General features: G+C 38.0%; 1 protein-coding gene across 2 annotated transcripts in view; it reads right to left on the bottom strand.

Annotated features, from left to right (window-relative positions):
* Positions 1–14756, bottom strand: part of prkcbb (protein kinase C, beta b) — a 223475-nt gene extending 208719 nt beyond the window's left edge. The window contains exons 1-2 of one of the 2 annotated variants that reach the window (XM_055152249.1): positions 14690–14756; positions 964–1417 (exon numbers count right to left, since the gene is read on the bottom strand). In XM_055152249.1, the coding sequence (XP_055008224.1) occupies positions 964–1142 (179 nt within the window). In that variant the 5' untranslated portion in view covers positions 1143–1417; positions 14690–14756. The remainder of the gene's footprint in view (positions 1–963; positions 1418–14689) is intronic. The other variant, XM_020919954.2, reaches the window with a different exon arrangement.
* Positions 14757–17791: the final 3035 nt, after the last annotated feature.

Here is a 17791-nt window from a genome sequence, read left to right as displayed (position 1 = left end):
TTTGTCAGTAGTTTCAAGGTACTGCTGAGCCATGTTAAAATGTAAGAATATAAAACATGGGGAGATATTTATGTACATTTCATTGGGATGCACTGATGCAGCTTTTTATCAGAAGAGAGATGGAAAATATTATTCATTTCCTCACTCAATTATCCAAATGTGTTTTCTAACTTATTTATCATTTAGAGTAGCTACAGAACAGATTTGCAAATATAAAAGTGCAATATTCTAAGGTGTTTTGGACCAATATTCATAAGTAAATTGGCTTATTACACCAATGTGTGTGCCAAAATAAGACTTTGACTGAACTGATATCCTGTGGCCCCTCATACTTTTCCATTTTAGTGCCAATATCCGATTCCAGATGCATCCCTGCATTTAATATTGATTTATTTTGGATCATTTTATGAAGAACATTACAGGAGAACCCCTTAAAAATGCACTATGTAACTTTTCTAGTGCCACTTGCTGCTTTCATGTAGATGTTAATGCTTTGCCTGGAATGTTTCACAGTATGACATTAAACTTTTCTATCTCCACGGCGACAAGCAGGTGCCTTCAGCTCACCATTGTACGTGTCTGATCTGTGCAAAGGTGACCCCGGCGCTCATAGCATGAAAAATACAGGTTTGTCAGGGTATTTGTTGGCAATAAAAACACCTGCTATTGAATAAATGAGCATTACAATCAAAGCAATAACATGGTAGGCACTCGAGGAGAAAAGTTACATAGTGCAGCTTTAAGTTCTGCTAAATAATTGTGCATAAAACCGAAATGGACAAAACTAAGTAAAAGATTTGAGCATTTTCTTTGATCGTTCGCTGAATACGTCTTATTTTCTGAGGTGCACGTCCATTTTTATTAAGTGCAAAAAAAAAAAAAGAAGAACTACATGGCCGTACTTGTTGCCACATTGCACTGTCTGCATCAGCTAACCCCAGTGCCCCGCAGCCCCGCGCTCACCAGATGAAGTCCGTGCAATGGCTGCAGAACGTGGGCTGCTTGAAGAACCGCGCGATGAACTTGTGGTCCTTCACCTCGTGCACGTTCTTCTGACGCAGGGCACCTTGGCGCGCGAAGCCCCTCGCCGGCTGCTGCGGTCCGTCCTCGCCGTCGCTGTTGCCCGCCGCGGAGTCTGCCATGCTCGGACTGTGGACAACTACCTGTGCAAGCGATAACACTCACTCTCCGGCGAACTTTGCGCACGCTCCTCGCTCTCTCGAACCGCTTATCCGCTCGTGGTTCCGTGGGGAGGCGCGCGGGGTTGCGGCGCAGGTGACCCGGGAAACAGCGCGTACTTGCAGGGGGAGTTTCGGAAAGGTTGTAGCGGTGCAGTTCGCTGCCTGACTGGTCCCGTCAAACCGCTGCTTTCACCGCGCTTCCTCCTTCTCCTGTGCGCTGTGAACGCTCGCAGAGGCTGAGTACAGAGAGAGGCGAGAGAGGGAGAGGAGGGAGGAGGGGTCAAAACCGCTGCTCATCACTGTTTCCGAAAAAAGATCGAAATATCTGAGGGCAAATGGATTTAAATTGAATCCGAAATGAACAAAAATAAAACTCATAAATAAAAAAATCCGCTCTTACATCTTTCGGCTTACATTTGTTCGCATTTTTAGTATCGTAATGTAATTAGAAAAGCATTATGCAACTTTTGTGGTGGAGTGCGCGCCACCCGCTGTCTCCATGCAGATAGCTTTGCCTAGAATGTTCCACAGTATGACGCTAAATCTCAAGTGAAAGCAGGCGATGCTACAGTACAGTTTGCAGTAAAAACACATGCAAAAGAAAAAAAATAAAAGGTAGATCAGTTTAAATCAGGAGTCTCCAACCTGTAGCTCGTCAAGGGATTTCTGAATTGATACGTATTTTACTAATAACTGCAATTTGATTAATTTAAATGCCTATTACTACTGAAAAATATATCATTTTGACGCCTAACTTTGTGCATATAATAAATAGACAATGGTTTATGTTTTACAGACTGCTAACTGAAGTCCATTTATGGCTTGCCTCTTTCTTATTAGGGGTGTGCAAAAATTTTGAAATATCGATATATCGTAACGTTTAATGTGATGATACAGTATCAATAAAGTGAGCTGCTGTATTGATATATCGCAAAGAGTATTTTTGGGTATATTTTTCAAAATTATTTTGTTACAGAGCTACAGTGTTGTAGCCTGATTCATGAATCGGTTTCACTTTGTTTCACTTCGTAGAAACCGTCTGACCTTGCAGTGTTAGAATTCGTTCTGTAGGCGAGTACTTTCTATCATTTAACCAATCGCTGCTATTTGGTAGTAACATATGTAATGCGCCGCTAACGGTTCTTAATGGTGTATTAAGCTTTTTCAAATCACATAGGAAGAAGGGCAATAATGTTTTTCCCCTTGATTAAAATTCATCAAACATTCTCTTGTTCTGGCTTTAAATCCTCGATCTCGGGAATCATTAACAACACTGAATACATGGCCTTTTGCTGATTGGCTGGTGCCCGAACTTGCACTTCTGGGGTTTTTGCAAATCGTTTATTGCATTTTGATTCCTGACCTAGTTGCTGGAGAGAAATAAAATTGAGCAGAGGCACTAGGTGGCGCCAGACTGGCTAACAGTTTTGTTGTTTGTTTGACATTTTCACTGTTTTGATGATTAAAATGTTTGTGTTTCAGATTAACTTTGCACAAGAAGTGGTTTAACAAAGACTTTTTGTATCACAGCCATGATTTAGCCATTATTTTTATTGAACCGTAACAAACCGATTTGAAATATATCACATCAAATCGAAAGCTCACTGTATCGAGGTATGTATCGTATCGTGGCCTGTGTATCGATGTATGTATCATATCGGCAACTTTTTATGATACCCAGCCTTATTTCTTATATCTGTTCAATTTCTTGCGATTGCTAAAACTGGTAGCTCTCTGGTGTTTTTTGTTTTGTAAAGGTATAGCTCACCAAAGGAAGACTGTTGGAGACCCCTGATTTAATGCCATACTGTGGAACATTTCAAGCAAAGCAATAACATCTCCGTGGAGACAAGCAGACGGAAGACCCTCCATTAGGAAAGTCATATATTGCACCTTTAAGTAAACACATTTAGGTTTATTCTGCAGCGTCCTTAAAAACATTTCGATCAAATCACTATTTTATTTGTTCTTCCCTCCATCCGATTCCTCCATTTGTTTTTCGTGTGTACACTAATATGTTACAGTGACAAAATCATTGCCATCTCCATCACCCTCTTCCCCACAGTAACCATTACCCATGATGACAAATGAAGGCGTTTTTAATCAGGGAGGGCTAAACCGTAATCTGTACACATCAACTCACACCTGTTTTAAGGTCACAATGGATCAGGGAAACACATCGACTGACACACACACACACACAAATAGAAACACAAGCTGGATTTCCATGCGATTTGGGATATTTTTCTGTAGACCTGTCCTGTAATCTGATGGCTAACCTTAAAGAGCATATGTGGGGAAGTACCTGTGGCGAATATTACGTCACTAACACTTACACACATATTAGGGATGTAACAATAACCAAAATATCGTCAAAAGTCTCACAATAATATCGTGGACCATCACAATATATCGAATTACAAGTTTCTTTGCTTAAATTCATTGTTCTGGTGCAGCAACATTATAAAAACAAACAGAACTACATAGACCACGATCCTTTGCTCTGTTTAAATCCAATGTACACGATAAAACAACTGGTATTAAGCGCGTTTAAAACTGAATGATTTGGATTATGACAGAAAAGTAGCATATTCATAATTTTGTTAGCTTCTGCAAAATATCGCAATGAATATCGTACTGTGAGATGCATATCGTGAAGATAAAGTATCGAGAGATTTGGATATTGTTACATCTCTCTACAACATGTGTCATTTTCAGGTACAATTTATGTGCAAGTAAGGTGTTTTTCTAGCAGCCTTACACATTTAGAGAAGTATCTAGATCTTTATTTTTTATTTTTATAAATTTTTTTTAGCTCGATTTAACCATAGACTATATATATGATTAGATAAGTTGTGTTTCAAATAGGAAGTGAGCATGGGCACACTTCCAGCTCTAATTCATTTCTATTGAAAAACTGTCATCTCTCTCTGCAACTGCTGCAGCGAGCCTCGTCATTTTGGTCTTAAAATGTTCGTATTAACTCGCTCTACATGACCCTGGTGTTTTTCTTTCGCTAATTTACACATAAATCTACTCGTATTTATAATAAGGAGCTCCAAATTTGCTCCTTCTAGCCTTGTGAGCTTCATTTGACGCACATTATGTGTGACGTTACGCTCCCTTTGTCCACTTCATTATACAGTCTATGGTATTAACATTATAGTTGCTAGGTAACAGCTATTGAATTACCTCTACACATGTCATATTTGCTGCCCATGTCCAACCTGGAAGTAAAATTGTAAACTGAATTTACAGTAAATTCATAAATATAACCATTTTATTTAAGCAATTTTAATCTAACCTGACATATGCACTTATATAATTTAATAATAAAGCATTTAGATCACAGGAGGATTGATTTTTGTCCTTATAAGTGCGACATATGAGTGCGTATACAGGCCTTTCCCCACAATGTGAGAACTGCGTGCCCGAGCGTTGACAGTGTGTTGTATGCTGCAGTAAATGACCTCGATCCGATTGATTTATTTGGCTGTGAGAGACATAACAGTGGTGCTACAGCCGAGTACTGATCACCATAACAGGTTTCCACTAATACTTTATATCTGGAGGCACCGCTCAGGTTTAATAGAAGTGAAACATCCTGCCAAATAGGCTTTTATGAGTATTTAAATATAACATAATATTTAGTCTGATTATAAGCGTGACTCACATGGCAGCCTCATCATTGGCATTTCAGTCTGCATTCGTTCAGCACTGCAAACACAAAACACCAGGAGAGGGCGCAAGGACTGTACCGACAATGTGGAGTGAAGCAACTGTTGTGCATTTGTCATTTTAGATATGCAAAATTCATCTTTAAATGTTCAAATGGACTAGCTTCGAAACCATTCTGTAAATCTGTAAAAAGACTGTCCTCAAGGTACAGCGCAGACTTCTTTCGTGCAGACTTTTTTCTTCTCGGTGAAAGGAGATAAACTTCCGAATTCTTTACCTGCTCACATAAAGACTAAAGATAAAGACCAGACTGTACACCTTTAAAAAACAGACTAGGGCAGCGTCTCAATTCTCTTTCCTCGCTTCCTTCTCCTTGATTCCTTTCCTCGATCCTCCATTTTTTATTTTATTCTTTTAATATTTGATTCTCTTGATACATTCACTATATTTATTGCTTACTGAATGACTGAATTGTTAATCTATGTAAAACTACAAATAAATAAATAAATAAACTAACAAATTAATGAATTAATTAAATGATCAAAATGAGTCTGGTGATGGTGCTTTAGGCTTTTAATGTGCACAGATTCACTCCCTCTTACCATCTCACTGGATAAAAAGGGAGATAGAAACAAATATTAGGCTACTCAAACAACAAAATCTTGAGGACTGAGGAACACATCACGCGAAATTCACTTTTTTTGAGCTTTACATCCATGTTTTTAAATGTTGCGTCATTTACACTTGCTTCATTAATCCTAAATACAAGGTTGTCCTCATATAAAATCACTTTAATTTTTCCATGTTCAATGTGCCTAATAAAACGGCAGATCAAACAAAGGTAATTAAAAGTCCTACATTATACGCAAAATTGTCTCTCGTGAGCTTTGAACCATGTGATAATGCTGTTACCTCATCAAAAACCCACCTGGGGTTGTGTTTTGTTTCATTCGCACATGTAATTCTTTATTTTTAGTCTGTGTTTTCCAAGTTTTCAAGTTAACAGCTACATTTTACCTTTAGTTCAGTAGAGATTGGCGATTCCAGAGCTGAAATTATTCAAGTAATTCTAGTGAAGGTGTATGGAGTTTAAAAACCCAATAGAGCTATTCCTGTATTACCACATGACATCACAAGGTGGAATAGAGTGGTTTCTGTTTGAGAGAAGAACTCAGGTTTGATACAGAATGAAACAAAATTCTTAAAAAACATGACAGATCAGAGCTACAATAATTCATGATATGTCCACTTAAACCTCAGTTGCAACCCAGAATAGCTCCTCTGTGTTTTTACAGTCCACCCCTTTAATAATATTAATCAGTAAGTGGTTATATTACTAAATCTCTGTACAGTACAACACGGGGAGTCAGCGTTTCAGATTCATGCAGCTAAAACCTGAAAACAATCTTCCTGAAGATACTTTGACGCTGTTTAAATCCAGGCTCAAAACCGGTTCTGTTTAGCTGCGTATGACTGAATGGTTTTCATTTTTCATTCCGCACTCTTCTCTCCAATTTAATTCTCTCCCTTTTTAACTTTATAATGATTATTTATGTTTTGATTTGTTTGTATTGTGATTTTAATGTATTTCTTATTCTGTAAAGCACTTCGAATTACTTTGTGTATAAATTGTGCTATACAAATAAACTTGCCTTGCTTTTCCTTACAGTCTTTATCGTTTTCCATTTTGTTGTCAACAGGGGGCGACAATATTTACCCCATTTTCCAATGCGTCACTTTTCAACCAATCACACACAGACGTCTAGCAAAACATGAAATACCCAAATGTCCAAAAATCTTTAATAAATGAGAATAAGAAAAATGCATGAGAACTCTCCTTTTATCTCTGACTTTTATATTGAATTTTCCACAAGAACTTGCATCTGGAGACCTCTTGACGTCAGAAGGCCATGTCATAACCTGAATGTGAGTCATCCTTCACACTTGGTTATCATCTTTGTCGATGTAATCAATACACAGGGTCTGATGTAACAATCCCCATAGGTACACCAAATACAGGGCAAGTTTGCACAGACAAATGAGGAAAAACTGCAAAAAGGGGTCAAGCTAAAACTGTACGGCTTTAATGTTTAATTTTTCTACATTTAAAAAATATTATAAATTAAACATCATTATACGCTGGGAACATTTATCGTGTCTTCTTAGTAACAACAAAAAATTCAAATCATTATGTATAGAGATTGGCTTTTACATGGCATCATAACGAGGGTGACCAGACGTCCCTGTCCCAAAACCAGTGATTTGTCCCAGTTTTACACAAAAAATGTCCCTGGTGTCCCTATTTTGGACCAATTTGGTCCCTGCCAAAAGTAAAGAGAGGCATAAATTGTCATTTGTTTAGGTACAATACAGAAAAGCTGCTTAAAAATGACAAAAAACACAAACAAAATGTGATTATACTGACTCACATTAGTGCAGAGTGCATAACAATTTTCCAATTACGCGCTTGTTTCACAATTTTATTATTACCAACCAACCCAAATCAGGGATGTCCCAGTATTTTATTTTGAAAATTTGGTCACCCTAATCATATCCTCTCATATTCCTATACTTTAGAATTGAAGTGGAAGACTAGTCAGAATTCTGTTTCGTTTTTAGGGTCAAAATAAGACTGCTGTGTGCTGTCTGTAGCTAATTAGAAAGCACTATTATAGTTTGAGAACCAAGAAGTGGCTTGTGTGCTATTTGCATGCTAGTTGTTGTTAGTATTAGGCTACCATCACAGCAAATCTCCACTCAAACCCAGTTTATGGCCGTGTGTCAGATCATCTGCGTCACGATACAGAGTGTACGTCGCTGTGAACCCCCTCCACAGAGTCTGCATCGACCGACGTGCAGCTTCGAAATTTTCTAACTACGCGTCGAAACGATGCAGACCGCAGGGGGAAGTGACGCAGACAATAAGGGCTGTGACTGGTCCTCTCTTTTTATTCGCTCTACATACATTTCTGATACTCCTGCTTTCTTGCTTCATTTTGTTTACACGAATGCCAGTTTTAAATCGCAGCCTCCTGGCGTTGTGGTGGTAAATTACTTCGCGGCGCATAGACCTCGACGCAGATCCATAAAACAAAAACGACGGCGACAAGGCAATGGCGTCAGAGTGTGTTGAGTCGACGCAGAACTATAATTCGACCTTCAGGCCTCTGAAAGTTGTGAAAAGCCCTAACCTATACACAAGAAACAAAAACCGGCACAAATTTCAGTGACTAACTTAAGAAGGTGCACAAATCAGCTCACCTGTTGTAGTTCCAACTAAGTCAGTTCTTTGTGATTAGATTGTGTTAAAACAAATCTCAGATTAAAGTCTAACTTGAACAACAGAGCTTCAGACAGAGCAGTGTCTACAGTTAGCATCTAAAATGTCTTGAGCGCAACATACTGTACATTGTGTGTTTATTCGGATTCAGAACAACAACAAATAGACTGGATAATGAATTTGTTCTAGAAAACATTAGGTTGGAGGTGAAGGAGAAGATGGAATGACTGAGTTGGCTGGTGATTCTGCTGCTGCGGTACAAATAAGATCATCGCAATCAATATACAGCAGGGAAAGGGCGAGAGAGTGCATTTATATGAATATAGATTAGATTCACGATAGGTATGAATATTAGATTGACACTTTAAAGGTCCTATAGTACAAAAAAATGTACTCTTGTGATCTTTACTGCACGTTAGAATGTTGTTACCTCCTCAAAAAACATACCCAGAGTTGTGTTTGTTTCATTCACACATGTTTGGGTAATCCTGGTTTATTAGCCTGTTTGCATCCCCAAAGCTCAAAATGCTCTGGTCCACCTTGTGATGTCATGAAGTGGTAGTTTTCAAGTTAACATCTGCATTTTACCTTTTTATTCAGTAGAGATTGGCAATTCCAGGGCTGAAAGTTTAAAAATACAGTAGAGTGTTTCTGTTTGCGACAAAAACTCAACCTAAACACGCAGGATTTGTGTGTTAAACCTGTGTGAATGAAACAAAACACAACCCCAGATATGTTTTTGAAGAGGAAACAACATTATAACAGATCACAAAATAGAGTGATATGGGCCCTTTAACTCTGCTCTGCCCTCCAAGATAAATCACAGACATATTGTAAGTTTCAGCACCACGTTATGCAACTACTTATTAAACCATCCTTTAATATTTGTGTCAGTGATGTTGTATCCAAATAATAAAAATGCATGGATTCTTCAGCCTTTACAAAACTCAACACCTCAATTTGTCGTGCAATATGGATTTTTCTTATTCCTCACCAGCGGCCACATACATATTTAAATAGCAAATATTCTCTATTTTTCAGCTTGGCCTTGCAGTACAAATACTTCTATCTATAACAGTACATGTCAGAAATACCAGATTAAGTGATATAATGCAATGGATGATTACGCCAGTTACGTTTTACTTCAGCAAACTACAAATTACCTTCCCTGAACTTTCCTTTGTATGTCAGTTATACAATATAACAATTACAGCACAGACAAAATCGATGTTACATTTGAAGCATTATCAATAGAGTTTTCATAAATCCTCTCTTGGAGACAAAGTGCAAGATTTCTCAAAGCTGTCAATCAATAATCAATTAGCCGCAGGAGGGCCGCTATAGGTAATCCATGGAGCTTCAGTCGGGATCATCAGCTAAGACCGACTGTGAAAAGTCTCTCTGAAAGTGGTCAGGAAAAGGAAGAATGTCCAGACGAGTATTTTAATCTGATTGGTTAAGGGTGACAAAAAGCTGAGAAATAGGGATCCACTTTTTTCAATTTCGATGTGGATTTTGATACTAAAGCTTTAAACTAAAACTTTTCCGATGGAGGGTCTGTCAAAAGCTTTTCTTCACGGAGATGTTGTCGTTTTGTCTGGAATGTTTCACAAAATGGTGTTAGCCTTTCTTATCTTTGTGGAAACCAAACCAGACCAAGTTACAAGTCTAATCTGTCACAGTTCTGCCCATTGTTTACATGATATCTCACCCTGTTCCAGTCCTCCTTTTACAACTTTCCCATTTTTCCTACAGCTCCCACTCATTCCCTAATCATCCCAGGGTCGTCTGTATATACTCCCTCTGTTCATTCAGTCTTTGCTAGATTGTTGACCTTTCAAAAGAGACACTCAAGCTCTGTGTCTGAAACTCTGAATCTGAAATCTGTTGTTTGCAATTTGTACAATTCTTATTTGTAGTATCCGTTTCTGAGTTTATTCCCAGCCTGTTCTCCAATTAGATTATTTCCCAGTTTTGGAGGATATTTTAGTTCACATTATAAAATCATATATTCCTTTGTTGTCAGCCTCTTTTGCCATTTTAAGCATTACCTGTTGAAGGACACTTTCTGTTGAACTCAACTAAGATTTAAGACTGCGTGATACGATTTGTGGAGATGCAACCCCGTTCCGTCAGTATGTCTGTTTTTCTAGGTATATTTGAGCTATAAAACCACCTGTAGTTGAATAAATGTAGGATAGAGCTGTTGGAACAGTGGAATATCTACAGAGAAAAGCATCTGACGCTTGACCCTTCACCAGAAAAGTGACATAGTGCACCTTTAAGTATCTGGATATCAACCAATACCAGTGCAGAGACTGAAAACAGCATTTATTTCCTTAAAACAAAACTAAAATAAGACTGATTCAAATGTGTTACGTATCTGTTATTATTATCTCTCATGCAACAACATGTTTTGTATAAACAAAAGTTCAACATTATGAGACATTCTGGGTCAACTACGACCAGGAAATAGTTTTAGTACATTGATATTGCTCGATATAATTTTTAAAAAGCCAACATTTGAGTCGTCCAAGTTGTAATAGCCACTTTAACTTTACAGATACAAAGTGTTCCCCATAAAAAGACCACTGGGTGTGTGTTGTACAATCTACAAGCACAACCTCTTCTCTTTTTTTGTTGCCAGATTGTGTTACATTGCCACATATTTCTCCTCTTTTGGCCCCACCTTTACACTATTCTTTCTCAAATATGCTCATCCAGTGGTGGCAGGTAACGAAGTACAAAAGTAAAAGTAGAGTACAGTACATATGACATTACTTAAGTCAATTTTACATACTTTTTACTTTTATTTCACTACATTTGAGAGCATCTAGCTGTACTTTCTACTTCACTACATTTTAGATTTGGACTAAAAAGTAAGAAGTGCTTTTCTTTATAGTTTGAGAATACTTGAAATGCTTGAAACTTATTTTGAGCACATTTAATTTGAGTTTCTGTCCCAACTTTGAGCAAACCAAATACACAAAAACAGCAAGAAACTAAAATCAGTTGAATCACTTAACATCAGATAAATTCTTTATCAAAATCACAACATTTGATGCTTTAATCATTTTAAAAATCTCAATACTTTTACTTTTTACTCTTTAAGTGCATTTTAAACATGTACTTCAATACTTTTACTTACGTAGATTTTTTCATGTGAAACTTTTACATTTATTTGAGTAATCTTTTGCTCCTTTATCTGTAGATTTACCCAAAGCACAATGTAACTTTTTGGCTGGGAGACTGTCACCTGCTTGTTTCTACGGATACATCATTGCTCTGCTTGTAATGTTCCACAGTATGACATTAACCAGCTCTACCTTACATTTATTCAGTTATAGGTGGTTTTATTGCTCAAAAATACCTAGAAAAACAGGCATTCTGATTGTGAGCAGGGTCGCCTCTCCACAGTTCTGACCTGTAACTCAGTCTGCTTTGGTCTCCATGAAGATAGAAAGGTTTAATACCATACTATGAAACATTGCAGACAAAGCAATAACATCTCCATGGAAATTTAAAAAAAAAAAGCATTTGACGGACTCTCCACCAGAAAAGTTACACAATGCACCTTTAAATAACCAGATTGAGTGCTTCATCCACCACCGCACTCCTCTGTCCTGTCCTGTTTGACCCTTAACCTCAGGTAAACATGTGCTAATCCCACGTGCACGATCTATAATGTAACAGTGAGCTTTGAGGTCCCCACTCCCACTTACGATTCATCCTCCAAACACACTGCATCGATTCCTCTTACTACCACAACATTGGAATACAATACCATTGAATAGTGAAATATTCCATGTAAATGATTGGAGTATGATAACCTCTCAAAATCTATTGTTGGGATTTGATTTAATGCCAGAAGAAAAAAATGCCTTCTGTACATGTATTGACTGTGTATGATTAGTGTACAAGAAGCAAGGTCAAAGGAAATGTCAATATGAGAAGTGCCTGAAGCGCTTATGCAAAAGTAAGTAAGGAATAAAAAATAGATACAACAGGGTTAGATCAGGTGAATGTGAGAAAACAATGGAGTACAATTAATATTTTTACCTGGCAACATTTGGCAGAGAAGATATGGATCAGCAGTTGGACACACACAAATTTCTCTGGTGCCGTTAACACAATCCAGCCCTTTCTGTTGAGTGAGAAGCTGCTCAGGATGGGTTGACACACAACCTGACCAGCTTCTCACTCAACTCCTCCATTGTCTCTTGGATTACTATCAGTCAGGCAGGCCGCAGTACGTGCAAATGGAAAGCACCCTGTCTGATACTGTGGTTAGTACTGTAAGAACTCCCCAGGGTACAGTTCTCTCCCCATTTCTGTTCACTCCATAGACCTCTGATATCCAGTACAGTTTCGGGTGCTGTCACCTGCAGAAGTTCTCTGATGACTCTGTGGTGATAGGGTGTATCAGAGTTGGACAGGAGTGATCCCAGGCAAACCATCTACTCCTGACCAAGACCAATGAACTGGTGATTGACTTCAGGAGAAAGAGGACCCCAGTGGAGCCTGGAACCATCCAGGGCAATGTTGGTGGAAATAGTGACTGCTACAAGTACCTTGGAGTCCATGTGAACAACAGGCTGGACTGGAGAGACAACAGCAATGCTGTGTACAAGAACAGCAAGTTACTGGAGATCTTCTACTAGTCTGTGGTGGCCAGCACCCTGAACTTCGCTGTGGTCTGCTGGGGGAGCAGCACCAGTAAAAGGGACATTGGGCGGATTGAAAAACTGATCCGTAAAGCTGGTCATGTGATCGGCTGTGAGCTGGAGACATTTATCACAGTGAGGGACAGGAGGACACTGGACACTCCTGCTCACCCACTGCACCAGACTATAGACGGACAGATAATACTCCCTACAACTGTACAACAACTCACTCACTGCACTAGACTATAGAGGGACAGAGGAGCTCATTCTCCAACAGGCTCCTACAGCTCCCCTCAAACAGTGAGAGATACAGGACTACATTCATACCATTCTCCATACAACTGTACAACAACTCACCCTTATGTCCCAGATAATACTCCCTACAGCTGTACAAGAACTCTCCCTTGTGGAAATTTAGAACTTTATTACCTTTTTTTTAACCTTTGTGTTACTGTAATATAATGTGATGTGTAAGCTATTGTGTCCAAGTAATTTCCCTTGTGGATCAATAAAATGTGTCTAAATCTACTTCCAAGTCTAATTACATGCAAATGTGTGTTAATATCACAGATAGAGGTCAGTGAAAGCTCTGTTAGAGCTGGCCTCATGTGTACAGGTGCACTGCACTAAAACATGCTGAAGAGATAAGACTGTGAATGAGAGCGCACTCGCACACTATGTTAAACACAGCTCTGGAGGTGCGCTCAGTCACAGTGATCCTTTATTCCAAAGTCTAATGACACACGATATTAAATTACGACCTCTGATTTCCCTATTGCCTGGACTGTTACAACCGTCCCCAGCATGTGTTCAACCCAAGCCGTGAGAGGGGAAGGTTGTAACAAAGGAAAATGCTGGATATCAGCTCAAGGAATCTGTGAAAAAGTTTATGAAATTGAAAAATGTGTTTTGCAGCCAAGAATTGTAGATACAGAATTTTGTGTAAACATGAGAGCTGTAGCACGAAATTTGAGTGGGTCATCAAGGTGATGGGAAAAGTATCTATTTTTTCCAGATTTAATGTAAAAGTGTCTGTGTTCTGTCTGTATCTAATTATAAAGCATTTTTATTATTTGCAAACCAGGAAGAAAGGCTTGTGCACTGTTAGCATGCCATTTGTTTACTGTGACTGCAAATCTCTCTATAGGCTGCATTCACACTTACACGCACATCACAACTTTTAAACTGGAACTAAACCAGAACTAGACCCAGACTACACCGGGACCCAACCAAGTAACCAGGATAAAACTAGGAGTAAACCAGCAAACACTTTCCTGACTCTTGCCTTCATTGCAAGGTCCTAGATTACACTGTCTTCTGATCTGTTTTGTTCCCTGGAGCTGTGTTTTGTTTTATTCACACATGTTTAGCACACAAACGCACTGTATTTTGGAGGAGTTCTTCTCTCAAACTGAAAACACTGTTCTATTTTGCAATGTTATGTGTGTGTGATGTTTTTGAGGAGGTAACAACATTCTAACATGGCTTAAATCTCACGAAAGTCTATTTTGTGAAATGCAAGACCTTTAACAGAGAAAATCATGTAAATTCCCATGTTCTTATATCTTATTAACTCTGTTTTGACTTCTTTTGTGGATTTTGCACCCAATGACCTCCCTTTGTTGCAGTGTACTATGATAACTATGAACAATATGAACAGTAAGTTCCTTGCTCAGAGACACAACAACAGTACATTCTCAAGCTAGATCCGAACTGCCGACAGTTCAATTTGTGCGAGAATCTCGAACCCACTGTGCAGCTCTCAGCAAATACACTTACTATAGAAAGAATATTAGCCTCACTGCTCGCTACTGCAATACTTCAAAGTACTCTGAAGCTTGTGCAGTAGTAGTTTCCCTCCAGACTTGTGTGTTCTGTTTTTGTACCTCCTACGGTCAGACTCGTGGGACAGTGTAAACAGCAGTCCTCCTCTGAAGAGTATGGACCAGTGCCAGCCAGTGTTGTACCTGACAGAGAGGAGAGCCCTGCACACAAATACAACAGAAGAAATACTACTTTTACTACTCTAGGCTACGATTGTCAAAAGTAGCGAAAATCAGATACTCATTCCAGCAGGTATCGAAACTAAAAAACTCATTCACAGAGAGTCATGTACACAGCTCATTACAATATAAGAACTAGTAGTATGATACATGCATCACAAATTTCGGACTTCTGGTCATCGCGCAATGCATACTGGGAAAGATTTTCCGAAAAAGGGAGCATCAAACCACCATGTTTGTTTTCCCAGTGGGATGTGTCTATTGACAAAGCCAGTTTTTCTACTCTTTTGAACCATATCGCTTTTGTTTCTGGTTCTGATATTGTTATATTTTAGTTCATCACACACATCTGATTCCCCTTTTGCAGTTATGGAATTCGCAAATTTCCGAAGCCCGTTTGTCGAGCCATTTTCCACTGTTAGGACATCCAACAATCACACAATTACGATGTCCGAATTCCGTAACTAAAATATGACAATATCAGAATCAGAAACAAAAGTGATGTGGTTCAAGACTTGAAAAGATCGTAATTTTCGAATAATTGAAAATCAGATGCTAACTGATACTAAAGCAAGTATAAAAATACTCATTTGAGCACATATCAATTCTGAAAAAAGTCATATTTACCGAGAATCAACTCAGCTTAGAACAATATAAGTACACTACTAGTACTATTCAAAGCTAGAGTTGCCAAATGTATTGAAAATCAGATACTAATCAATACTAAAACTAGTATTGAAACTAGAACTACTACTATTAGTACTACTCTTGGCAAGGGTTGTCAAAAATTTTAAAAATCAGATGCTAATTGAAAATAAAACTAGTATCAAAACTACATAGTCAAATTGAACAATATCAATACCAAAAAAGTCATATTTACAAAGTCCTTTACACAGCTCAGTACAATATAAGTACTACTATAAGTACTATTCTATAAGTACTATTCTAGGATAGGGTTGTCAAAAGTATCAAAAATGAGATCCTAAACTAGTACTGAAACTAAATATTAATTTGAGCATGTATCAATACTGAAAAAGACATAGTCAAACTACTCATTTCAGCAGGTGTGTGATGTAGCTTGTATAGTCCATTTGTTTACATGTATGAGGACAAATGGACAAAAATTTTAAAATATTTATGAATTTATTGATTAAAGTGTAAGTGCATTTAATTGAGTAATTGTGACTGAAATATTCTGAATTGTAGTTACCCTCTTTTGGTGTCTGTCTCAGGTGTTCCAACTAAAAGATTCCCCATGCACCTGAGGCACCTTAAGAAGGTTCTGGGGCAGGCAACCATGCTTTTAGGAGGAGGGGTGCATTAATATTTTAGCTTGTTTCTATCTAGTATGTTTCTATAATTAAAACACGCTAACTTAATAAAGATACATATTTTTGTATTAGATTTCAATGGATAAATAATTGATCACTGTTTTAATTCTGCTAACTTTTTAAATATTGAAATGATTTACCTGTATTCACCCGCTCTGGTAAATGATCTTACCCAGTTCAGGGAGTTGGCCTATAAAATGAAGCAGCCTCAGTTTATCTACGTTGAGGTGCTGTGTTTATTTACTAATGCTGCGATGCTAGTATTAACTTTTTGGGTCTCTTTTTTTTTTCTTTTCTCTTATTTTAATAGTTCTGTTTTCGTGATGGATTTAATAAATGCACTTGGGATCTGCACTGGAAAATCGACCTAGTTATATTCAGGTCCTCGCCACTAAGGTAGGGTGACCAGACGTCCCTATTTACCTGGGACAGTCCCAGTTTTGAACCCTGTGTCCCCTGTCCCAGCAGATTTATACAAAACCAGTGATTTGTCCCAGTTTTATACAAGAAATGTCCCATGTGTCCCTATTTTTGACCAATTTGATCTAAACCAAGACTAAACTAAGAATAAACCTGGACTACATCAGGTCTAAATCAGGACTATCACAATTTTTGACTAATCTGATCCTCGTCAACAATAAAGAGAAGCATAAATTGTCATTTGTTTTTCCAAAATACAGAAAACCGTGATTAAATGACCATAAAGCTAAAAAAAAAATATAGCAACAGAAGCCCCTCAGATTATGACTGACACAAGAATGCACAATGTTACACTCTATTTTCACAATTTTATTTATACCAACCAACTCAACCCAGGTGTGTCCCAGTTTAGACTTTTGAAAATCTGGTCATTTTATGCTAAAGTTGCTTTTTAGGCTATAACAAGGTATCAATACTAAAAAAAAAAAAGACCTTAACCTTCCCTGAATAGCTTTAGAATGAAATTGAGCTTTATCACAACAAGTATAAGCGCACATAGACTTGTATACGTCCATGGACCACTGTGGAACCAACCTGGCCCACTGAGGGATTACACAGATACAAGACCACATGATAATATAAAAGAAAGTATTATTTAATGTTGAAAAATATATATTGTCTAAAAATTTTAATTATCATTGTGGTACTAGAGTTATATTGTGACAACTCCACTCTAGGCCAAAGAAATACATGGGACAAACTGGGACAAATGTTCCCATCAAAGTACAGGAAAACAATGTGATACTGAGACAGGAGGACAATGTTTTGAAAAGATTAGAGTTTTTTTCCCCCCAGAGAAGAGTTTAACTATTGCTTTATTTGTTTTAGACTAGCATGTTTTGTGGGAAAGAGGTCCATGCTCATTTGAGTCTAGAATAACAGTAAAATTCTTTTGTTAAAGCTGCACTGTGTAACTTTTATAGTGTAGAGTCTGCCACCTGCTTGTCTCCTATGCAAGGTATGTTCATATATCACCAAGTTAAGTTACAGGCCAGATTTGTGGAGAGGTGAGCCCACTTACAGGAGGAATTTATGTTACTCAAGTTATTTTTGATAGAAGCAACACACGAACGTTTAATGCCCTACTGAGATACACTCCGGACAAAGCAAAAACATCTCCATGGAGACAAATGGGTAATGAACCTCCTTCACAAAAGGTTCATACAGAGCAGCT

This window comes from Boleophthalmus pectinirostris, unplaced genomic scaffold (genome assembly GCF_026225935.1).
Source record: "Boleophthalmus pectinirostris isolate CB_2022bp ecotype Guang Dong unplaced genomic scaffold, ASM2622593v1 HiC_scaffold_17, whole genome shotgun sequence".
Classification (NCBI taxonomy): Eukaryota; Metazoa; Chordata; class Actinopteri; order Gobiiformes; family Gobiidae; genus Boleophthalmus; species Boleophthalmus pectinirostris.
Note: the sequence above shows the minus strand (reverse complement) of the source record. Positions and strands in the feature narration are given on the sequence as shown.